The sequence below is a fragment of the Takifugu flavidus genome, chromosome 3 (genome assembly GCF_003711565.1).
Source record: "Takifugu flavidus isolate HTHZ2018 chromosome 3, ASM371156v2, whole genome shotgun sequence".
NCBI lineage: Eukaryota > Metazoa > Chordata > Actinopteri > Tetraodontiformes > Tetraodontidae > Takifugu > Takifugu flavidus.
The window spans coordinates 13552850-13577882 of NC_079522.1; the positions used below are offsets into that span (position 1 = coordinate 13552850).

Sequence of the window (25033 nt, forward strand, 5' to 3'; positions counted from 1 at the left end):
ACACACACTCATACACAGATTTCGGAGGTAACTGTGTTTCCTTTTAATCCTCCTGCAGATGAAAGAGAAGATGTTCAGAAGAAGACTTTCACAAAATGGGTAAACTCACAGTTGACTAAGGTAAGATCTTTTCCGTATATCTTCATCATGATTCATTGCAAGTTCACTGATGGTGAACTGTTACTATGTTAAATCTCGCTTTCTCCAGAGCAGTGGTTGCTCACCGTGCTGAACCCCACCACTTTCATATGCACATCCACCAAACCCTTTTTTATTGAAAAATAAAATATGATTTCTTTCAAATTCAGGGCATAGGTATGTTTTACATAAACGGACACATAACGAACCGTGCAACGCTGTTGACAACACTGTTTTTGAAGAACAAAACTAGCAAAACAGGATTTTCACACAAAAAATTGGTGATCAGCGAAGCAAGTTTGTACAATGCTGTGAGGACTCGGCATCGCAAATCATTCAGTTAGGACGCTGACTCCCATCCGTTATACATGTGAATCTATAGTGTACATATTCGTCCGACTGCTCGACACAGTTAGTATGAAGGGATTAAAATATTAAGGAAGAAATCACACCATGTACCATCAGTCACAAGTGGACTACTGAGCGCACCAAATTCCCTGCAGCACAGATAGGCCCAGCGGGGGGTGTCACCACGGATCATATGAGTTGGGTGTGTGTCTTGACCTCCATTGATCCCCTGAGACTGACTCACTGAACCCCTGGAGTTCGATCGAACCCAGGTTAGGAACCACTGCTCTAGGGTATGAAGGTCTCTGAATCTCCTCTATAGAAAACACAGTATATTGATTATTCCCTATACGACATACAAGACTCCATGTAAACTTTTACTTTATTTACCAGAAAACTGTATTTAACTAGATACTTCCAAAGAAAGCCAAGTCATCATAAAAAACGTTTTCCCTCTCACCGAGTTCTAACTTGTGGTAGACTCATTGTCTTTTTGTCTTTACTCTAACTTGTTTTACTGCTACTCTCATCTCCTCCCGATCCACCAAGAGGGAGCAATAAGCAGGAGTTCCTCTCATCCATCCAACATCAGGAAGCAACATGATTTGCTCACATATATGCAGGTTTCAGGAGGAGATGAGAGATCAGACGGAAGAAAACGGGATTCGAGCAGGGGAGAAAATGAAAGGAGGTAGGCAAGGAGACAAGGAGACAAAATAATATTGGTAAGAAGAGAGAGAGGAAAACAAAAGTTCACGTTCACTGTCAGGGAGGGTGACGCAGAAGATAGAAGGATTGATGACAACAGGAGTAGGAAGTGTTCAGGATGAAAAAGACAGAGATGTAGGCCAGTGAAGCAGTCTGCTCGGATTTTAACTGCAATTTGCTACTCAGCAACCCATAAAAAGCATCGCTTCAGGAATATACGTGGATATGTCACCAGGGCAGGAATCGGAGCTTTTTCTTGTTTTTATTACCCAGCCACAGCTGCTACTTAGTTCTACAGTACCAGAAACTGATCCTATTCCACCAAGGCTCCTCTTGCATTATTTATATATCATTTTCTCCTTTGTACATGATCCTACTGTTGCTACTCTTACTGTATATTATTTTCATTATTTACATTTCCTATCATAGAAGTGGTTAACATAGAGTGTGATATAAAAAAGAAAGAAAGAAAGCCTTGTTTTCATTAGTTTTACATCAATAAAACACCTGAGACCCCAAAGCCTCATTCACACTGACTATATTTAAGTATAGTCAGAATATACCTAAACCATTAAAAAAAATAGAGTTGGCAGTGAAGTCAGCATAGATGTAAGATAATTCAAAGATATTCTAAAAAAGTGTCAGTTCCTGAGGGTGAAGCCGACCTGCTCCTCAGCTGTAAATTTATATGTAGAATTCGAAGCCTGTTTTACTAGCTAACTGACTAAAATGGCAGCTTATGTTAACACAGCCTGGCTGCTTACATAGATGATGAAAGATACCCTTCATTAGCAAACATACAAGCAGATTATTGGCTTAGTTTGGTGAAGAACCAGCATCTAATCACCATTTTTTCATTAGGCCATATTGAACTGCAATAAACCCACCTAATGGGGATCAAATAAAGACTTCCCAGGTATTTTCTTGAGTAAAACATTAAACAAGTGTCATTAGACCTTAAAACTTAAAATGTTCGCACAGATGATCAAGTTTAAACTCAAGCTATAATATGGAGGCTTTTGCTAAGCTCTTTCTGAATTATGGCTATATTGACAGATTTTTTTGTTTTATGAATGCTTTATGTTACTTAAGGCTTTAGAGTGATTTGGACTACCGACACAAGGGATTGCATACCTCACGTCTTCATCTGACACCGAAAAAGTAGTTTTAATTTGTAGAACTTTCATAAACAATAGTTCATTTTGTTGAAGTGATGAGTCTATTTAATTCCAAACATTGTGTGTGTCTAACGTTTGTAATTAGTGGATATGCTGAGTGTTTTGCTAGCTCTGAGTAAGCATGAGTAGTCCAAATGTGACTGACTGAAAGTTATGCTGTTTCATCTTGATGTGCAGATATAATGAAGATAAAAATCAGAATCCGACTGATGTGCTGTCCACTAGATAGGTGTTGAAGCTATGCCATGAATGGCATCGTAACATAATTAGTTCCATGTTCAGTTTAATGGATTACCTGATCCAAATTTGAAAAACTTTAAAAATGTGACTATCTTAATCATGATATTTTTATATAGCGTTTATGTACGTTAAATAACTTCCCATAAACCCAAACTAACCAAAAAATAATTTAATAATCCGTTTGATATATATTTGTGTCTGAGCACATATGAGGTGCATCTGGTGTCAGGTGACATTGGGGATTGCAGGAGAGTGTTTAACAAGATAACTCCTCAAAGCTTAAACATATTTCTGGTTGGCCCTTGAAGAAAGTTAGGCTGCTTATCACCCTTCTCTGTCCTTTTTATGTTGCAGTTGCATTTCCTTCTTACCTCAGTGATGTTGAAAATGTTTTCCCCTCAGTTAAGGTTTTTGTTTGTGGGCAAAGGTGGAAATGTGCACTAAAATGTGCTAGAAGACACTTTTGAAGTTGGAAGAAAAACAAACTCTAATAATGTTTACTGCACTGCTGCAGGTCACTCACATGCATATGGAAAAGACAGTGAGACGGTCTAGAAAAGACATTAACGTCTGCTTCTATGATGGAAGCTCTTTCATAAAAACCTGCTCCAGCAGCTGAAACTGCAGACAGATGTGAACCCCCAGATCTGGGTGTGAACTATGTCATATTTATTTCAAGTTTGAGCCTGTTTGAATGTTTTATGTGAATGTGTGAATTTTATTTTGTAAAGGTGAAGTTTATACTCGCCTTACCTCTATTTCTCTTGTGTCTAAGCTCAACAGTCTCCTCTTTGTCTCCCCTTACGTTTCCTGTTGGTCAGTTTCAGGACGTGTAGTCTTGATTTCATTCCTGTGTCAGCACTTCATGTCATCATTTGCTCTGGTGATCTGTGTATGCACTCAAAGCACACACTCTGTTGGGTGACACGGGCGACTAGCATCACCTCAGAATGGGAACTTGTAGCGACTTCAAATCTAAATGCTAATAGAACTTGTACTGCATGTAATGGTTTGAGTTTTTGGAGTGGAAGTAAACATAACCTGCACAGGCAGAACAGCAGAGGCTCTTTGCTTCTCCCAGAATTGTGTGTAGAGGTTCTACCTCTATTTTTTTTCATGCATTTTTTTTCTATCCTTGGTAGTTTAGATGTCTAAATCCTTAATCCAAAGAAGTTTAATTGCAATAGTTTTCCTCCAATGTAACATTAAATGATAAACTGAAAAACAAGCATTTACTTGGGCATCTCACTGTTACAGACAGGAAGAGAGAGGGTTGGGTGGTCCTGCTTCCATTGGATCTCAGGCTGTGTTCCCAAAAGTTACATATTAAAAAACAAAACCGAGATAGCTGCGTAATGTTCCGTTCCAAATAATTCAAGACATTCCAGACAGGCACCTCTACAACCTCAGATCACAAGATTCCATTTGTGTCTTATCTAAGTCACGCTGGATAGAAACAGGATACTGCAGCAATACTTTGAAAGTACCGGTAGACATGGGTGAAGTTTGTCCTTTGAATTCTTTCATCACCTCAGGTCCTCTAATGAATAACCTATTTGCAGGCTTCAGTTACATACATAATGAAGGTGCTATGAGTTCATGGCTTTGAAAAAAAATTTGCCCGTTGAGTATATTTTAATTATTTTTGAGCAATCCTTAAAGTGCTGTTTTTTCCCCTAACTCCTGTGTGGAATAACAGCTCCATATCCTGCATCCTATCCATAGGCCAGCACGTTCAATTAATTAAATGAGGTGTTCTCTGCCTGCAGACCTAGGCCTTTGCTGTTGAGGATCCATCACAGGTCATTAAAGATGCATTAAGAACAATATGTGAGCGTATACATGAAAAGATGCTCACTGTGTATGAACTGAAATTTCTCCGTAATTGTGTTCTAAATATTTTGTACCCTCCAGCAACACGGTCTCAAAGTAATCTCGCAAATCCACCTTGCCTTTCTTGCAAGGCTAATATATATGATAATATAAACACAGTAATGTTTGTTTAACCTTGAGGGGTTTTGTCGGACATGTTTTTTTCTTTTTCATAACACTAATCACTCAGCCGATCTTATAAGTGTCTCACAAATTCATAGAAAGAATATGTTGTTTAGTCAGTGCAACAGAGGGACAAATTCTGTTGGAAACTTGTGATTTAGTTGAGCATGTGTTGTATAAAATAAATCCAAATATCACTGAAAACATACTTTAAATTCCTTCTCTTTGAAAGTGCTGATTGCAGTCTGCAGATCCTGTTCTACATGTGGAGAAACCTTTAAAATCTCTCATGTTTTCATGTGCTTACGAAGCTGCGCTGCAAAAATCAATTTAGGGTTTTTGGATTTTAAAAGGTTGGGCTTGGTGTGTGTCAATGACATTAGAAGTGACTACACCTCCCAGGCATGCTGACAGACTTCAATCAGACAGTGATGATTTTATTTATTTCAAGAAACTTTCACGCCTCCGTGGCTGCCAAAAGAAGATGTTAGCACTAAAGTAGTGTGCTAGCATTTGATCACGTCATTGAAATCCAAGGATGCATTCTGTTAGACTGGTTTCAGCATTGTTGGTGCTACGCAGTCTGGGCAAATCAGGAAACTCTTCAAATTCATGGTAGACCTCAAAGGTCTTCCTGCTGGTCCAGAGATCCTCAACTTTACACAATCAAAGAGAACTTCTCCCAAGTTTTACTGGCCCTGCTTTGTTATTCAACAAATTGACCATGAAGCCAGCTTCCATCATGTCCTTGCTTGAAATTTATAAAGCTTTCAAACTAGTCTCATGACCCTGATCTCTTTCAGTTCCTGTTGGATCGTGGTTTCCTTTTCTGACTTGCATACCCACTTTTTTCAGAAAGCACTTCTTGAAAACTTTCTTACAATTGGAGTCACGGGGAGGGTGCACGTACACCATGTGCGAAGGCAAGGTCCTCCTCTGCAGTCGCCGTCTCATCGCAGGGTCCCATGTGAACATTTGTGGGTTCGATACCTTGCTCAAGGGCACCTTGAAGGTGCTCTGAAGGTGTTCTGGCCCTTCCCCTGCTGGTCGTAGCCCCACTCCGGTACTCAATCAAGAACCCTCCACTTCTCAGCGCAGCTACCACCGCCCACGTTAGGAAACATTGCCTTTTTTATTACTACAGGTTTTTTTCAACTCCAGTCTACCACATTTTATAAACAATCTTCAGTCGAAGCAAATCACAAAGCATAATGATTTTTGGGCTTAAACAAATCATTTAATACCACAGCCTATTTGATACCAAAAATTGTTTAGATTTACTGCTTATATTGGTTTAGTCCTGTTCTTTTTTTAAACTACCCTCTTTTTTTAAATGGTTTTGAACCCTAATCTTTGTACCAGCAACCAGTAGGTGAAGTCATGTGTATTTCCCTTTGTTTGCAGTCTACATATTAATGAGCTTTTATTATATTAATATTTACACATAATACCTTTTATTTAACCATAGTATTATCAAATTTGGGTGTAAGTGAGATTGTGTGGCATTGGTACTGTTTAATTTCCTGTAACATGGCAACTACAGGAAGTTTATATGATAACAAACCAGAATCAGTTTGCAGCCAGTGGAGCTTTAGAGAAGCTCTGCAATACACAAACAGCATAAATGGAAGAAAAAAGGATTTTATTTAGTGTTCACACCAAATTTGTCAGTCCTACATGTAGGACTGACACGGGCCATTAAGGTGTTAAAAAAGACTCTGTTTGAGTCTGAATGCGTAATCATGCTTTGTCTGGGGGTAATTAAAAGATTGAAACACACATACCAAATTTGCTGGTGGAATCAGGTAAGCATTCTGGTCACATCCCAGCAGGAAGGATTGTACTCGTGACTGTCACTGTCAGCTGCAACCTGAAAGGAGCTGGTGTGTGAGCGTGCACGCCTGCCTCCAGCCTCTGCTACAGCACAGCCAGGCGGTGAAAACGTCAAGTTCTGTGTTTGTTTGTGCATATCTCTCAAGTGCGTCTTGATTAAAAGAAGACGCTATGAGAAGCAACGTGGTGAGTGCGTCAGGTGTAGCCTGTAGCATCTTTTATACAGTTCAGCTTGAGAAAGACTTTTCATTTTTGTTGGTCTGAAATAGAAACAACTCTGTGTGTCTGTGTATCCTTTTATAAAGTCAGTCTCATATCATTTTTTCGGCGTAATCTTAGTAAAGATGGGAATGTGGGATCTCTGTACAATTCATTGACAAAGCTTTCTTTTTTTGATGCTGCACCAGTGCACTAAAGCTACAGTATATGTTATTTTCACGTAAGAGAGCCTTGAGGTTCTCCATTTTCCATCACATATTAATTCATATAATTTGATGGGACTCCCCATCAAGGAAGGGGTAGTCCAGGTTTACCTCACACACTGCAGTCTATTACAGTAGCAAGCATGTTCATGAGAAAGAATGGGATACAATTAGGACATGGAAAATGTTTGTATTGCCTGTGTTGTACAGTCCTGGGGAGTCACTCTGGTGTCATCAGTTCTGATAATACCTGTTGTGATGAAAAGTTTGACCCTCTTGTTGCAGCACACGTGCACTTTTCAGCTGAGTTTAGAGAGAGTCATAATTACAAAACCATCAGTTCCAGAGAAATGTGTTTTATACGAGCAAATGAAGCAGCTCATTTAGTAAATGGACAAAAAGAGCAATTTCTATCAGCTGTGAGTGGGCAGGTTGCAGAAATAAAGAGTGTTTGTTTGCACATCTGTTTTCCCAGTGCAGTAATGCTAACGGATGCATCTGTTTATGTGCTTGCGCCTTGTTTCCTGCACTTTTTCCATGTTCATCTTTACCTATCATCTACACCCACAGACTGTCTCGTCTACAAACCATTGAAGTAATGCGTCTACTCCCGTCAGGCACACACACACACACACACACACACACACACACACACACACACACACACACGCACACACGCACGCACGCACGCACGCACAGAGAAGTGTGGCAAATGACTCAATAACACCAGGTCTCCTCACCTTGCTCAGAGGCACAGGTTGAGGGCAGACGGATGAAAAACAAAAAGATAGTCAGAGGGAGAAAAAGGATGTGTACGAGCGTGCATGTGAGTGTGTCTGTGTCTCTGTGGTGGGGGCATGAGTAAAAACACAAGAGAATCATGGAGAAAACACTGATAACGCTGAAGACTGATGACCAAATGTGTGCATAGGGGTAAGGGATTTTTCAGTTCTCCCTCTCCGCTGTGATTCTTCCAGTTATGGGCCAATTCTTTTCCCTGCATACTTTTGCTGGTGCCTCTTTGATGTAAAGGGAAGGGGGTTCTTTTTCTGTTAATATCAATAATGAATGCAGAAAAAGAGACTGGTGGCACAGCAAAGATATGGAAAAGCAGCACGACTCTCTTCTCATTCTCTGAATTTTCTCGTCACGGTTTCTCGAATGTTTCACTGAGGTCCACTGAGGTCCAGAGTTTGAACAATAAATCTATTCCCCTTGCCTCACCAAATCAACTATTGCTGAAAATTGGCCGAGCTTTTCACAAATGAAAATCTGTTTTGACACTTCTAATAAAACACCTCACTGCAAAGATCATTTGTAGAATTTAAATGAAGATGAAGTAATTGATGGACTTCAAATGAAGTTCCTTATTATCGTGGTGATTCTGATGGAACCCTTTTTTTCTATGTGGTGTAAGTTTCTGAGGGGTGTAATTTTTATTTGAGGCTGTCAAGTTATGCGCCACGGCCAGCTATGGTGGGAAAGATTGTTATAGATAGCTTCAGCTCAGCTTGCTGTGGCTCTATATTTACAGTACATACATCAATTATTTAATTTATTCAAAATTGTGCCACAAATGACATCTGTTTTTATTCTTTTGTTTCATTGAATTTCATCCCTCCTGGGAAAGCCCCGAGAAAACTAGGGAGCTGTTCAGCATTTACTGTGCAAAGACACTTGTAATCCGAGTCTTATCAGCTCTGATAAAGAACAACCTTCTGAGGTTTGAACTCCTATCTTCGCATTTAAAGCAAGTGTGATTTGTGATAACCTGTGCGAGCCTTTCTAGCAGTGTCTTGGACACCATTATGGCCAATTGAAAGCAGAGACTTTTGTATGGGGACTGAATCTTTGACCTTTACATGGAACAAGAACATTAACCTCATGACATGTCCGGAATTTCTTGCCTGAGGTTCAGATTTATAGCTAATGTTAATGGGTTTTTATCTGCCAAAAACAGTCCAAAGGCCAAGGCGGGTAATAATAGTTTCAATTAATAAGCCGGTATCACACTGCTGTTGCACAAAAGGATACAGTTATGTTCCCTGCTGTGTGTTTTGTCATAAGATCACACTGAAGCTGAGTTCATGCTCATCGTATTTAAGCTGTTCCATTCCATGCGTTTCAGACAGGGAAGCCGCCTGTGGAGGATCTGTTCTCAGACCTGTGTGATGGACGACGTCTGCTGCAGCTGCTGGAGGGGTTGGTCGGACATCAACTGGTATGAACACCTCCACCCGCATCTCCCGATTCAGAGCAGGCTTTTGAAGTCAGTCCTGTTATCATTATATTATGAAGTGAACAAATTTCTCCTGATGGTTAAAAGCACAGATTTAATTGATGATTTTAAGGAAAACCAGAAGACAGTTGATGCATCCCATTTGCCACTGGGAAATCATAATAACCCTTATTGATATTTTATAGACTGAACCATCAGCTAAATAACTGTGAAAGCAATCAGCAGATCAATAATGAAATTAAACGTGACGTATGAGCTTTAGAAAATGGTGGCTGTTCTGTCAACTATTGACATTAGCAGACAGAAATGAATGGAAATGTCAATTTCATTGGAGCCTGGAAAGAGGCACACGGCCAGGTGGAAAATAAAGCTGTTTCATATTTTCAGTTTTGAACACACGCCTCTTCACAGCCTTCAGTCTAAACCTTGCCCTCTTTAATCTCCTTTATTTTGTTAAAAACTTTTGACACTTTTTTTTCCTTTTGCTTAACTATCCCCGTTCATCATGGAAAGACCTGAATGTTTTTATGCTTAGTTTGAATCTCTTCACTGCTGTAATATGCCCGTTGTGTTCATGAACGCCCCTGACCAAGGGCTGCTCCCCCTTTAATAATCTCCTTGTTGCGGGCGTGTGTTTGTGTATAGGTGAGGTTGGAGAGAGGATTAACGCGTGTTCACTCACTCAACAATGTCAATCGTGCTCTGCAGATCCTGCAGAAGAACAATGTGAGTAAAACATCCTTGGGTAGAGGTGCTCCTCTTTATCCTGTTGTTAGTATGTTACAGACTGAATGGTATTATACATCAGAACATCAGTTATACATCAGAAGCAGGATGAAAACATCAAATGCACAATCTCAAACTTTTCATTTTAAGAACATTTGCATTGTTGTTTTGTCTCTTCGTGAAATTCAGTTGCCTTGCCTTGCATTTAAGATGCTACTAATTATGTTGGGGAAAAAAACACATACTTCTCTAATCTTCTTAGTTCCAAGCAATTGAATATGTTATTTTACAACATGATTTCAACTGAATGGAAAAGAGACAACAATGTTAATGCTGGCCTAAATCGATACGAGCATTTTGGTTGTATCATTGATCATATAAAGAAACAATAATATCATAGTCTCCTGAAATTGTGCGGGATAATGTGTGATGTGAGATGAGATATGCTCCTGTAATATTTCAGCTGGCTGCTAAAATGATGACATCCACATTAGCTCTTTGAACGAAAGTCACAGTTGCATTATTTTATTGGTTCACGAGCTGGAAAAAAGGAAACCGCATTCAGTCGGAGGAGGTGGGTGTATTGGCTTTCATCTTGGAAATATAGCCATAATGAGATTTGTCTGTGTGCTCGCTCCTCCTCCAGGTTGAATTGGTGAATATCGGAGCGGCAGACATTGTTGATGGAAATCACAAACTGATTCTCGGGCTCATCTGGAGCATCATTCTCCACTGGCAGGTGTGTAGTTGAAAGGATGTATCAGCATTCTGCTCTTTCAGCCCTTTTTTGATGGAATGTTTCATTTGTCTATGATACAGTATAAAGTTATTTAAAGGCTGGGGAAATAGAAACTTTTTTAATAGTAGAATTTTTTCTATATATTATTTTTTACCTTCACACTAATAAACCAATAACACTACTAAGAGTGCTATAATATGTACGAAATGCAAGATTTGCGATCTGGTAAGGCAGAGATAACTCATTTCAGAATATTTTCCACCTTATAATGTGTCCAGTTCAGAATGAAATCTTCTAGGTAGAAAACCTGCTCCATAAATGTGCATACCTCTAAACTAATACTTTGGTCAAGTACTTTTTGATTTTATTACAGCACTCAGTCCATCGGTGTGGCCCATCTTTTGGTTCCTCCCAAAAGATTGCTTTTCAATTAAACTGGTAATTGTAGGCGTGGAAACATTCTGAAAGGATTTATCTTTTTCTCGGCCCTTTACATTTCAATAACCTGAAGTTATAAGAGGGCTGTGCAGATTTTTTTAGACTGTTGTATCAAAAAAGCTAGAATAAGTACACATCCTGTAATCATAACTAAGGTGACGGTTGATACTAACATGCTTCACTGCATCTGCTAAAATGTCCTTTTGTTTGTGATGGACAAGTCGAATGAAGCTCTTATTGCACTTCTCCTGTGTGTGACTTACTTTGATGTTGGTGCACACAAGAACAAAGTGATGCAAAGTAACTAAATGTGGCCATTTTGTTGAGGTATTGTGTGCTTTCGTTGCTGGATTGAATCCGTGGAGGTGAAAGCAGCAGCATTTTGTTGGAAAATCAAAGCATCCACAAGTATAGGAAAAAAGAAATGGAAAAATCTTTGCTTTTGGGGTAGAAAAAACATGGTTAAGGTCTCAAGGCAATACATAAATACACCCTGTCTTCTGTGCTTTTGTTATTGATCAGAAAATTCGAAAAGACAGGGCTTTTTGGAGAAAAATCCACCATTACACCTCTGAGTGCAGAAGCAGCACAAGGCGCTTCGGAGTTTTTTTTTCATCGGCCTCTCTTTGCTGCCTTTCATCCTTTTTATTAATTTATTGAATGTAATGTTTCCACTGTCAAACACTAACAGTCCTAATCTGTATTTTACATTTAAAATTAACATAGGCTTTTATTTATTTCATGTGCAACTCCATATCCCACATTAGTTTTAGCACAGACCTAATGAGGCATTCAGTATGTGTGTATTTTGTGTGCCAAATGCATGGTTGTGGGTGGGGGTGTGTACGCATTTGTTAATAGAGTGTGATTGCGTGGAGCTGCTAATTCCCTAGAGGGTATCATTGGCTTGTGCATGCAGGCACGTAGGCCAGTCCATGAATACTTTTGTGTTTGTCCGTGTGTGTGAATCTGTCGGTGTGCGAGTGTGCATCTGGGTGTACTGCTGTCTTTGTCAAAGGAGCCCTCCAATTAAAGTGGAAATGCATGCAGTGACCTACTCCCAAATGAGTCCCTTTTTACCCGACAGGCCACATTCTATGAGGAAAGGCAGCAAACAAACCTGTGTGTATGTGTGTGTGTGTGTGTGTGTGTGTGTGTGTGTGTGTGTGTGTGTGTGTGTGTGTGTGTGTGTGTGTGTGTGTGTGTGTGAGAGAGAGAGAGTGAGAGACAGAGATGGCCCCCTGCTCTGTATTCACCTCGATACTAAATTACAAAAACTCTATTAATAGGCTTAGTTGCCTATCGTGCGCATACAAATAACCCATTCTTTATACCAAATAGCTTTGCATCTATGAATGCAACAGTGTCTGAAAATATCATTATTATTATCAGGCAAGTAGCGTTTCTGGTTACAGTAAGAGTAGTAGATCTAAGTCTTCTGTTGTTGTCAGAGACAACTAACTCTCACAACACGCCATGACTGCAAGAATGGGTGTGTTGGACTACAAAAAGCACACAGCACAAAAGAGGCAGGCGAAGACAGTGTGGTGCTTTCGATAAAGTAGGAGCTCAGACTGGTTAAAGAAGAGAAGTAGCCAAGGGAATGGAAGTAACATGTAATGTGTGAAGTAATCTATGTGTAAGAGAATGAAGAGTGAGGGTTAGAAGGCACCACTGGGCAGTGAAAAGCAGAATGTCTCTTTCACCATCCCACAAGCGTTGAACAAGTGCTCTAAAACTGTCACTCATATCTGCCAAAAAGCCAGCCGCTGAGGGTGAACTCATATTCACACGGTCTCACACATTCATATGTGTGTACGCAACCATCCTCCAACAGTGTGTGCATGTGTGCAGTTATGTGAATATGCAAAGCACCCACTGACAGGCCATGTCAAACTTCGCTAGAAAGCACCAGGTTTTTTTTTTAAAGGTCTTTTTTGTATGCAAATGTTACACTGACACACATTATATTAGCATGGATTTTACAAATGCTTCTCTCTTTAGCATGTCCAGTCACAACTGGAAACAGTAACCAGTCTTTCTTGTCTCTACTTTGGTATAGAACTTTTATTTTGCAACTAAAAATTATATTACTAACCTTTCTATTTAACTTCACTCGTGGTGTTTTTTTTTTTTTCATTTAACAATTTTTGCTTTTCCAGGCGCCACGTTTTAACATCATGTGAACAATTTAAACCTTAGAAATAAGAGAAAAAGGTCACATAAAACTCATGTCTAATGGAAAAAGTGTGATGACCCTTCATGTGCACGTGCAGGTAAAGGATGTGATGAAGGACGTGATGGCAGGCCTTCAGCAGACCAACAGTGAAAAGATCCTGCTGAGTTGGGTTCGTCAGAACACACGGCAGTACCCTCAGGTCAGTTATCTCCTATGAAACAGAAACCAATAAAGCAATATTTGAGTCCAATTTCTTGTTCTCTAAGTAGTCTTTGGCCATGAATTGATATCTCAGTTGAGTCGACAATGGACTTTCGTGGACTGTGATGAAGAAATAAACTGTGTCCAGAAATAATAGCTTGTTGGCTGACAAGACTTGATTCGGCTGTTAAAAATAGTTTGCAAGTCGTCTCTGGCTGACAAAGTTGACTTTTGTTTTGCTTACTTATGTGTCAGCGCTCGTTCTACAAATTCCGATGATAAATCTGCCACTGTTGTCCTTTAAACTGGAGGTGTAATCGTGCTGGAATGGAAAGAGTGGCAGCTGTGGTGACAGCGTCATAAGGGAGCTGCACAGTTTTCAGCTGGCACTTTTGATTGTATGTGACACCCATCTTTCACAGTTGAAATTCCCGTCTTTATGAACTACAGGCTTAGATTTGGACGGAAAAACATGCATTTAATCTTAGACATAGCTTGAAAGATGGAAACAAATGCAGTATTGTGCAGTGTTAGAGAGCTGTTGTCATGGTACATTTGCTGGTCTTCTAAAAATTCATTATCTTTGTCTTCAGGTCAACGTGGTTAACTTCTCCAGTAGCTGGAATGATGGATTGGCCTTCAATGCCCTCATTCACAGCCACAGGTGCAGCAAAGTCTGTGTGTGTGTGTGTGTGTGTGTGTGTGTGTGTGTGTGTGTGTGTGTGTGTGATTCTATCCATCTTTGCACATCTCTACCCTGGATTGAAAGGAAAATATGCAGGGAAAAGTACAGTGGAGACATAATAGAGGATAATTCGGCAGCTGATATTGTGCTGTAATTCAAATATGTTTATAATAAAAATGCTTTGGTAAAGAGTCAGAGCCCATTGCTGCCAAGTGTTAAGAAACAAAATGATAGTTCAACAAAAATGCCAAAGTAGTGATAACAGCTTGCTGAGCCTGATGCTTAGAAAACAAATCGGTTTTTCTGCTCAGACGGCTCAGTTCAAGTAGAGCCACTTGTGGTGTAATCTGTGGAGCTGCTAACTACTAACTACTTTTTCATATTATTCGGTTCTTCGGTTGTCTTTTTACTTTAATTAATATGAAGTGTTCCACCAAATCACTTTTTGTCTTGTTTAAATGTTTTTGACAGACTCCTAAATTGAATAAAATAGGACAGATCCAAATCATTGCTGTGTATCTAACATTTGGGGATGATGCACAGCATTAATCACTCATTTCTCATGTAGGAAGAAGCAGAAGCTGCACATATGAGACTAAGCGGGGGGGGAATATCACCCCCCCCCACCACCCTTCATGCTCTGCTTCTGTACCTGCCTAAGCAAAATGCTGTGGTCAGCACAGCTTCTAATACTGAGAGTTTTACCCAGAGCAAATGTGGCTCCAATCCTGTCCGTCCACATTGTTTCACCACCACTTTTATAACTGGTTTGGAGTGAATAACCTTTTTGGAAGTGTAACATCAACTGTGTTGTTTTTCTTTTCTTTTTTTTATTCTGTTCCTTCGCTGCTGCAAAAATATTTTGCGTGTGTTCTTGTTGGTGTTTTGTAAATTCTATAAATGATGATCTTTTGAATTTTTATGCGTCACAAATAGTTTAAAAAATGAAAAAGGCTCCCTTCTTGGTTCTGATGGGTCATTTGATATGGATGAAATGAACCATTACAGACGTCGTAAAAGCCAGACTTTGTCTGATATGTACAATATTTCTGTCAGGAATTTTGATGACGACTATAAATGACTCTCATGAAGTGCACTTGAGGAAATTAGACATGAACCCTCTTTGATTATCAATTAACTAACCCTGTTTAGAAACCTTAGTGGATGTCTGGCTAATGCGTTGGGTAAGCCTTCCACACTAACTGCAGCAGCATGGTCACATTTACTGTGCAGTGGAGGCGTCATATTTACCAAAAAAGCAATGAAATGATCAACTAAATGGAGGAATGAATCAATGAGCATCTCATAAAAATAATCAGTAAATGGATGATTGTAAACAGGGTGAACAGAGAGTTGAGTAGCACAGGGTCCGTTAATCTGCCTCTCTGGGTACCCCCGAGGGTTCTGGTTTCAGGCCCAAACTTGTGTAATTACAGATAACATCCTGGCTGGCCGACAGGAACATCTGTGAACAGCACCACAGAGATCACACACTTACAAAGCCTTCACCATGCAGACAGTGTTCCTCTACAACAGCCAACTGATTCAGATCACGCGCCGAATCAATAAACTATTATTTTTGCAGTAATAATTCCTTTTGCTTTCTCCTGAGTGAGTACAGAGTTTGCACAGCCAGCATGTGCGCATGGCAGATAAATGCACAGTTGCTGACCGAGGGTAGCTCCAAAAATAAACCTGTCTGCTTCAGCCAACAGATGTTTAATTACACTGTGTTTTATTTTTTAGAAGGTGAAGCTACCGGCTCTCTTACGAAGCCTTTATCACTTCATGAATTGCCCTTTGTTTGCTTTTCACGTATTTTATATCGTGGATGCAGAGGGAGAATAATAATGGAATAAATAATTAACCTCATGAGCCTCTCGATGTGAATACAAGGGGAATGGGTACAGCGAGTGCGTGGTTGGCTTATTCCTCTCCTGTTTCTGCAGACCTGAACTTTTCGATTGGAGCACAGTGGAGCGAAAGACGTCTGTGATTGACAAACTGGAACACGCCTTTAACACGGCAGAACAACACCTGGGGATAGACAGACTGCTGGACCCTGAGGGTAATTAACACCCTCTCTATCTCTTGCTCACACACACACACACACGCACACACACATTGGTCATTCTAGACAAGAATATTAAGGATGAGTTACCATTCTCATTGTACTTCAACAGTTCCAATTATGCACCATAATCTTCTTGCCTAACGAACACAATGTGTCAGCCAGTCGTTTAGTGATGCTGTGGCCATATTTGTGGTCACCTACAGGAGGGACATGGTCGGTGATGCGCTAGGTTACAGACAGAATGTCCTCACTGGTCAAAAAGTCCTTGGATTCTTTTTTAAAATTCTGATAAGTGTGTGTCGTCTACACACTACTTCCTGCTGAACTGCTACCAGATTGCAGTTGCAGGAGCAGCTGTCTGGGTCAGTGTTTATTGGGGATGATTTTAAGATTAAAGGTTTGTATGTACTAAGACTGTTTTACTTCCTGGACAGTTTTCTTTGATTTCCCAACAGCTTTTACTTCGGCACAGATGTCGCTCCATGTCAGATTTCGAATGTTTATGCGATGTTTATATTTCTTTGTTGGATATCGTTTGGTTGTTTGTTTGAGTCCTCTTCTCGATCGTCCAACTCACTTGACTCAATTTCACTTTGCATTTTAGCTCCCCCTCTTCTGGTGGAAAAATTTATTTAAACTCCTCATTTAAATGCTGCTCTCTGCACCTGTAGGTGCAGATACGGTACAGCTGTATAGTGGGAAATATGTATGCAGGAATAATGCAAGTGTGAACACAAATAGAGCATGAACGATATTTAAATCAGGCAGATAATAAAATAGCAGTAAAAGCACTGCTGAGTTGAGACATGAATGCAAACTCTAGATCAGTGGGAAAGAACAGATGAGGTAACTATTTCTTTCATCATTTCAAAATAGGGAGATAAAAACAAAATTGTGGGCATTTTTTATAAAGAATTAAAAACTTCAATTCTTGATTGAATGAAGAGGTATGTAAAATGTTGCATTAATTCCAGATGAAATCTGAGATGTTATTTCGAGGTATTCCTGATGAATCTTTTCATTAATGTGTTGTTTTCACGCTTTGATCCATCACAATGGGGAGCATTTGGGGAACATTCTAATCCCTCACAGTTTGTCTGAATCTTCAGTTGGAAGATCACAGCAGATGATCTTTTATTGATCTTTCAATAAACCCTCAGTAGTTAGGAGCAAGTAGGGCAATTGTGTATCATTATTATGCTGCACATTAATGCTTCAAACGCCATTAACCCCCCACCTGGGCTTTCCGAACATCGTCTCAGCTGTCAACGGATTTCAGGTTCTGTTTGTCTGAGGCTTGTCTCCATTATACCTCAGTTAAGTGGAGAGCTGTCAGGATTTGGAACAGCAGGCTTATTTTTACTTATTTTAATTCCTCCAAGCGTTCACCAATGATAATTAATCCGGCTTAATTCTAGATATCAGTATGTTCAGGAGTTTGTTTCTATTGTCCAGTTTTGAATATGAATTCTACCCTGATCTGTAAACCAAACTCTTTTCACATTGCTTCAGCGGTTCATTAGTCCACTTATAATCAGTCTTTCTCACTCAGATGGCCTCTTTTTCCTCCTCTGCCTCCTCAACTTTTCTTTTCCTTCTCAAAGAGTCTTGTGCTGTTAGTTGTTTCATAGTCCCACACAGATTTGTCTGATAGCTGAACAACAGATTCTTAGCCACATATATAGCAAACCAACAATCATTATTTGAGGGCAATTTACTTGTTTCAGTTCTGTATTTTCATTGCTTTGTGTAATAACTGGCTTTAACACCACCTCAGGAAGTCTTACACGTATAAAAAAATCCTCCTTTTACTGTTATTCAGAAGGGGAAAGATAAACTAGGCTTAAGCCCCTACGTTTTGGTTTGAACCTGTAGTTTCAACTGTTTAATGTGCTCTAATGAAAATTCACACATATATTAACAGTCTCCTGGTTCTAGCAAGCTAGAAACAATATTATTGGTCATTTTGAATTGGTTGAAATCAGGCATTTGAATATGGGTGGATTTGTTGTTTAGTGATAACTTTAATGTGCTAGGATGGGGGAGGGGATATTGGTTTATCTGAATTTTCATGAGATTAAGTTAAACAGTGTAGGACAATTAAGTTTTACACTTTACATTTTGTCTAGTTGAGAACGGGGAAAAAAAATTGGAAGTTGCTTATAAGTTCATTTTCATATTGCTGCAGCACAAAGAGTTTCTGATAGTTTATGCAAAAAAAAACAACAATTTATCACAATTAAGGCAGAAAAAAGATTACATTAATCTGGTTAAAAAAATCTTGAGCTTGACAGCACTTGAGCTAGACATAATTTCATTAAATATCTTATTATCTATAGTATCTCTATAGTCACATACCTGCCAAACAGTGTTTTGCTTCATAAGTGGTGATAATGCATCCCTCTGCTCCTCAGATTTGGCGGTGCCTCACCCCGACAAGAAGAGTGTCATCATGTATGTGACATCGCTCTTCCGGGTGCTTCCCCAAAGCGTCTCCATGGAAGCCATCAAGGAGGTGGAGACGTTGCCCCGGGCAGCCCCGGCTAATGTCAGCCGGGTGACGACAGAGGAGCATTATGAGATTCAGACCCAGCAACGCTTCTCTCAGCAGGTTAGGCACACCAGCCCCTATGGTTGCCATGGGGGCATTGCTAGGGCCCATTTGTTTGGGGAGAATCCTTCAATCTTCAGATCCTCCTGTCCCTGTAAACACAAGTTTTGTGCCTTCTAACTTTAAGGAAAGGTTCACTACTATAGTTTACACTAGTTTTCTTGTGTGTCAGCAGAGGACAGTGAAGTGAAAAATGCTGAAAGAATAACCTTCCTGTCAAATGGTTTGTACCACGTCGGTGGTCATGGAGGCAAGGGTCACATGAAAGTGGGCTTTAGAAATGATCAACTAATGACCCGTTACCCAGGGCAGGGGGACTGATCTGTCCATCAGCACGCAGCACTCTTTAATTGCAATGCTTCAGGCAAACGAGAATGTAAAATCTTTGGCTGCAGAAAGTAAAATGTTATCCAAATGAATCAGTTGAGGTTGCAGCCCTGAAAGGACGTTTTGACTGCAATTTAATGTGCCAGTCTCAAGAGTTAAATCAGAAAACCTCTGTTGGACTGATCTGATGAGCTACTCCGCTGGTGATGGCATCATGGAAGCTTTACATTGTTGTCCTGCTTTTGAAGTTCTGCTTAGTGGTGTGATAAAAGTAAGCTTTGCTGTGCGTGTTCTCTTTATACTCTTAGAGACTCGGCGGTGTAATTTGTCATTGCTTTGGTTTGGAGCCAGCGCCCAAAATAAATAATTACGCTTAAGTAGAATTTATACTGTTTCCTCTAATAAAAGCACAGCATATGAGCACAGTTGTTTTTACACTGGCATTTCTATAAGTGGATTTAACAGTCTTATAAGGTTGCATTAATTTAGGATATGATATATCCAGTCCTGCCAGCTAGAGTGTTTTTAAAGACTACGATACTTGTGCACTTCCCTGATGGAGCTATCAGTGTGTTGCTGCCCCTGAGACAAGCATGAGGCGATAATAGAAGCAGGCGGTGATCCGTGTTCTCAGACATCTTGCAACTTTTAAAATTAGTTCTGTAAAGCAACAACTGCAACAACAGAATTAATCAAAGCAGATATCTTTAAAAATAAATCTAAAAAAGAAGGGTCATAAAGGCATTAAAGCAGAGAGCTCCCTCAAAGAATCTGAGCAAAGGAAGATATTAGCCTGCCAGCATGTGAAAGTTATAGTTTCAGGGACGTGTCAGTTGCAAAGATAAATTAAATAATGAAACTGTGATCAGATTTTCTAAAGGAACCAGCAGTGTGCAGATTAACATGTCCAATTCAATGACAAGGCATGATTACAGAGAGAAACCACTTAATCAGGATGCATTAGTATAGAGTTTAGCACAGCATGTCTGAATATGCACCCATTAGTTTGGTAGAAAGCTTTCTTGTTTATGAACTAGTTTAAAATATTTTACACGCGTTTTTACACACAGTATCATATCCACCTATGTAAACAACACAGCAATAGAATTAATCTTGCCTGCATTGATCGAACAAACCTTGGAAGACATGAACAATAATATGTCAAAAGAATAAATATTTTTCCTTAAGCTCTAAGCTTTAGTATAAAGATATCAATTTGGTATGGAACATTACAGTATATAGTGGTTAAATATTGATGTCTCATCATATATCCTTGTATTAAATAATTATCTGATTGATGGCTGACACAGGTGTGAAACAGAGACATCAGAAAAAAGGAGATTAAGACATTTACCGTAATAGATGTGATGTTCCCTGTGGTAAATATGAAGCTTGAGCCAACTTTTTGTTTCACTTACTGCATCAATCAACCCTGAGCATCTAATAACTGTGATCGTGGGGGAAAATAAAATTAAACAAAATTCAAATCTGAGGCCAAGTTTCGATGGAATTATCTAAACCTGATGTTAGAAATAAATCCATCTGCACTGGCCTTTCATCGGCATTAACATTAAGATGAGGTAGTGTTAGGCTATAGCACCAAATCGAAGCAGGATGGAGAGAGTTTTTGGAGTAATGGCTTGTAATATTATTATCTCAGCAAGTTTAATGGCCACATCAACCCCTCCCCGATGGACAGCATGTCTGGGTGGAGTGGAAACACACTGCTGGTCTTTTCCTTTAGGAAACTGCACACAATTAGATAGAGAGAGAGAGATGAACAGAAGATGATGAAAGTGTGAAAGAGGAAGGTGCAAAGATATATAAGCATCCAGAGAAGGAGATTGGCAAATTCAGATTACAGGAAACAAGTTGGATGGTAACAAAAGGAGAGACAGGGTGGGGGTGGGGGGGTCCTGACAACAGCTATTATCTGCCTCCTTCCTCATCAAAGCAGCACTTTCAACACCTCCTAGCAGCCACCACCTGAGACTCAAAGTGAAGGAGAGCCACATCGAAAGGAGAATTCCAATCCTACAGAACCACTTTAGAGTTCACCCTCCTCCCTGACATCATCTCTGGTGTCCTGTTGCGCTCAAACACCACCCAGTGGGTAAAAACAAACACCAAGTGCGGGTTGCCATGAACCATTTGCCCCGGTTCTAGGTTGCCTCTGGCTGTGCAGGTTCTACTGCAAGAAAAGCACCTAATTTGCCCCAAAAGAGTGAAAGAGGGGAAACAGCGAGGGGTAAACAGGAAAGAACAGAAGGTGAAGAGAGGGAACAGAGAATTGAGGCAGGGGAAGGAGGTCAAAGAGGGTCAGGACACATCTAGCATTCGTGATGGAATGGCTGACTTGAACTTTTGCAGTCTCATTGGAAACTGGGTCTGGGTTTGACTGTGTTTTCTTCTTTCATCAGTTATTGTATGTGATGTCATGGCTTAATACAGTTTCATTGTTTGTCACGGATATGTTTGAAGTTCCCAGCCAGCAGAGCATCCTTCATGACCCCCAATTTCCCCATAAAGCACCTAGTTGCGCCGTGCTGTGGATCCAGAACGACCGCCGGTGCATTCTCTTGCTAACTGGATGCATTTCTGAAGCACTGCACCGCGGAGCTCGAAACCACACCAGAACTATTTTCTACTACGTCAGAAAGTACCTGAAATAATAATTAACTTGATGGTGGAAATTTACATGACTTCTTTCCACCTGTATCCTTGTCCAAAGGATGTGTATGGTCATATAAAGAGGTCACAGTCTATATCTTAGATTGTGCTTGTGAAAAATAAACCAGGATTTATATTTATTATGTTAAGAGCTTTTAATGATATTATATTCAGTTAAAACTAAATCTGTGGCAATAAGGTAAGCATTTATGCCCCCCCCCCCAAAAAAAAAAATAAAAATTAGACTTTCCATTCTTACATATCCTCGCAGGAGTTGTATAATATGTTGTTAAATTGTGAGAAATAAATTCATTTTCCTCCACATTAAAAAATGCTTGATGGACCAACAGTATAGTTTTAGACTAACGAGCTCACTACTGAAGTCATTTTAAATATGCAGCAGCTGCTGATGAGATTCATTAAAACCATTTTCAAAAAACGCTGCCAGAATGTGAAACTATTGTAAATTAGGAAGGATGCTTGTCTGATATCTCATAAAGATCCTCTCCAGGCATTCTTTATCAAGAGATCTGTTTTCCAATAAATGACAGGCGAGGTGCAGCGTCACTGAAGGGTGTTAGCATGTGGCTGCTGGTTCTAAATCTACCTGAGCGCGATACAGGACGTGGATGCCAAACACCTCTCTTTTTTCCAGGAGATAAAATGCTGCCTGCAGTAGAATGTGTGTGAGGGAGGCTGCTGCTGTCTGTGGCGGAGCTGCAGGAAGTGGAGCTGCTCAGCAACTTCATGTGCTGCTTCTGTTCTTCAAGCTCTATCTCCTCTCTCTCTCTCTCTCTCTCTCTCACTCTCTCTCTCTCTCTCACACACACACTCTCTCTCACTCTCTCACTCTCTCACTCCTTCTCTCCCTCTCTCACTCTTTCACTCTTTCTCTCTCTCTCTCTCTCTGTCTGCATTAACGAGAACTGCTTTCCATCCAAGGATCTGATTCACTCACAACCTCTATTGAAACACAGATTTTTGTCAAGTCAAAAATTGTATGTATGTTGATAAGTGAGGCTGTCTTTAATTTTTAAACCAACCAATTTAATTTGCTTTATAATTCAAATCAACTGCATTTGATACAGCAATTTACATCAGTGTAAAGATGGTTCGATTATGGCTTATATATTTTATATATATATTTATTTTTTTTTCACACTTTATGTTAAGACCCAAATAAGCCTGAGTTCAGTTTTCGTCCACAGAAATCTTATGGAATTGTATAGATGTTTATATTATGTTTGCTACACCAGAGCCAAAAATCTCACTCTAAGATCTGCTCACAGTGTTCCAGTTTTTGTTTTAAAGTTTGAAATCAAAATTGAAAATCAGATTCTGAGAATCATTCGTGCAGGTTGCATTTCTCCTCAAACTTTAAACATTACCATATATTACATTCACTTCATCATGTGAATTTTTTGGTTAAATATATTAGAAGTTCACTAGTTGATGTTAAGATGCCAAACTGGCGAAACAGCTATTTTTCTTTTAGAATTTTTTTTGCTTTAAGGATCCACTGAGAATGAGCTTGAGTTTTGGATGGAAACAGAGCATATGTGCAATCATTCATGTGTCTTTTTTCTCCTCTTTTCTGCTTTCTTTTTTGCCCCATCCTGACATTAACTTTGACCCCATCTCTTTTACACCTTCCACTGTTCTTGCACCACTTTAATTAATTTCCTGCTCCCTCATCCTTTGTGTATTCGTTCCTCTCCTCTGGCCTTTCTTTGCCGTCTCTTTATCTGTCCTATATCCTCTTCATCTCCCTCTCTCAGATCACAGTGAATGTGGCTCAGGGGCGAGTGCAAAGCCCCTCCCCACAGCCTCGCTATAAAAGCTATGCCTACACCCAGGCTGCATATGTCAAGTCGCCCGAGCAAAAGAGGAGGCGTTTTACTGATCAGGTCCGTGTCTCACAGAGCTAACACCATCTAGCCAGGCGTCCATCTGTCCATGGTTTTCTTTTTCTGTCCTTGTGTGTTCTCTTGATTGCCTGTCTTTAGGATAAAAAAATGTCCATCACTCCCAAGTCTTCATTTCCTTTTTGAACAATGTTAAAAATGTAAATGTTTTAATCTTCACTTTTTGTGCCCTTTGAAGGGGAGTTTTTGCAGGCAATGCCCTGAAAAGCTGAATGATCATTTTTTTCCTTGTAGTGCTCGCAAACAACATTGTATGTCTCCATAGAATTTGAGGACTTAAACTGTGTGGGACATTTTTTTTTCCCGAGGGTGATTGTAAGTCCTATTTAAATGTTGTTTTTTTCTGTTATTGTGAGGTCTTTGATACTGTTAGGACATTGTCAGGTAAACCCTATATAAGGAAGACCTATAGTTCGTATCAAGTGGCATTAGCACCACAGATTTTGGAGCTGCTTACAGCTGTGCAGTTGTGCAAAGATTTATTTCCTCATTAGGAATTCTCATCTTGGGAAGGCAAAATAAGCCTTAAGTGCAGTAAATGCTGATGTGATGCTGACTATTCAGCACATGACAGAGTTGTCCAACTGGAGTTTGCTACTGAAGGCAATATTTTATTAAAGCCTTGCAACTGAATGAATGGGGAAACATACAGGTGTGTATTAACCTGTGCCTTCCTTCCTCCTCTTTCTACTTGGTGCCATTTGCTTTGTTGCTTTTCTCCATTTCCTTGTTTTTGACTTATATAATTTGACTTTTCTTTTTTAGAACTGGCAGGTCCAGGTGCTGATGTAATTCAGCTCCTAACTTCAAACAGCAGCTAAATTAGCTCCTCAAAAAAGTGTCAGCAAAAACACCCCCAGGCCCTGTAATGCAAACACACCCACATGAAGAGCTGCGCTTGGCAAATTCTTGTGTTGCACTGGTCTAAAGAAGGTTAAAATGGGTTTGTAACCCACTCATTACAACTACAGTACTGTACATGCAAACATGACAATGTAAGGTGTTTTGAATGGAGTTGGGACCATTGTCTTGCCTGGGGGGTGCTGGCGCGAGGTTTGCATCAGATTATTTATACTGTGAGGAGGCGAGAAAACATTGTGTAGTGAGGTTTCTTTTTACCTGAGCGGATGGACAAAATATTCAGCATCTGAGTCCTTCATCACAGCTTCACATAAAAATCTTGCAAGCGGTGACATTTAGAGCTTGTTTGAGTGCATAGTCCTCTGAGTATTCAAATATTTAAGGTAAACACCGTAATTGTTCCGTGAGCAGCCGTGTTGATGTGATGTGTCATTAAACTGGAGGTTTTGTTATCTATAACTACACAAAAATACCAATTTCTGTTATTTAGTGTCAT

The 25033-nt window shown here is 39.8% G+C and overlaps 1 protein-coding gene across 18 annotated transcripts in view; it reads left to right on the forward strand.

Moving 5' to 3' along the window:
• Positions 1-25033, forward strand: part of dmd (dystrophin) — a 167528-nt gene that overhangs the window by 46509 nt on the left and 95986 nt on the right. For 17 of the 18 annotated variants that reach the window (XM_057026113.1, XM_057026114.1, XM_057026123.1 and 14 more), the window contains exons 2-10: positions 59-120; positions 8991-9083; positions 9747-9827; positions 10474-10566; positions 13281-13382; positions 13978-14048; positions 16019-16137; positions 18558-18754; positions 23530-23658. In XM_057026113.1, the coding sequence (XP_056882093.1) occupies positions 59-120; positions 8991-9083; positions 9747-9827; positions 10474-10566; positions 13281-13382; positions 13978-14048; positions 16019-16137; positions 18558-18754; positions 23530-23658 (947 nt within the window). The remainder of the gene's footprint in view (positions 1-58; positions 121-8990; positions 9084-9746; positions 9828-10473; positions 10567-13280; positions 13383-13977; positions 14049-16018; positions 16138-18557; positions 18755-23529; positions 23659-25033) is intronic. The other variant, XM_057026120.1, reaches the window with a different exon arrangement.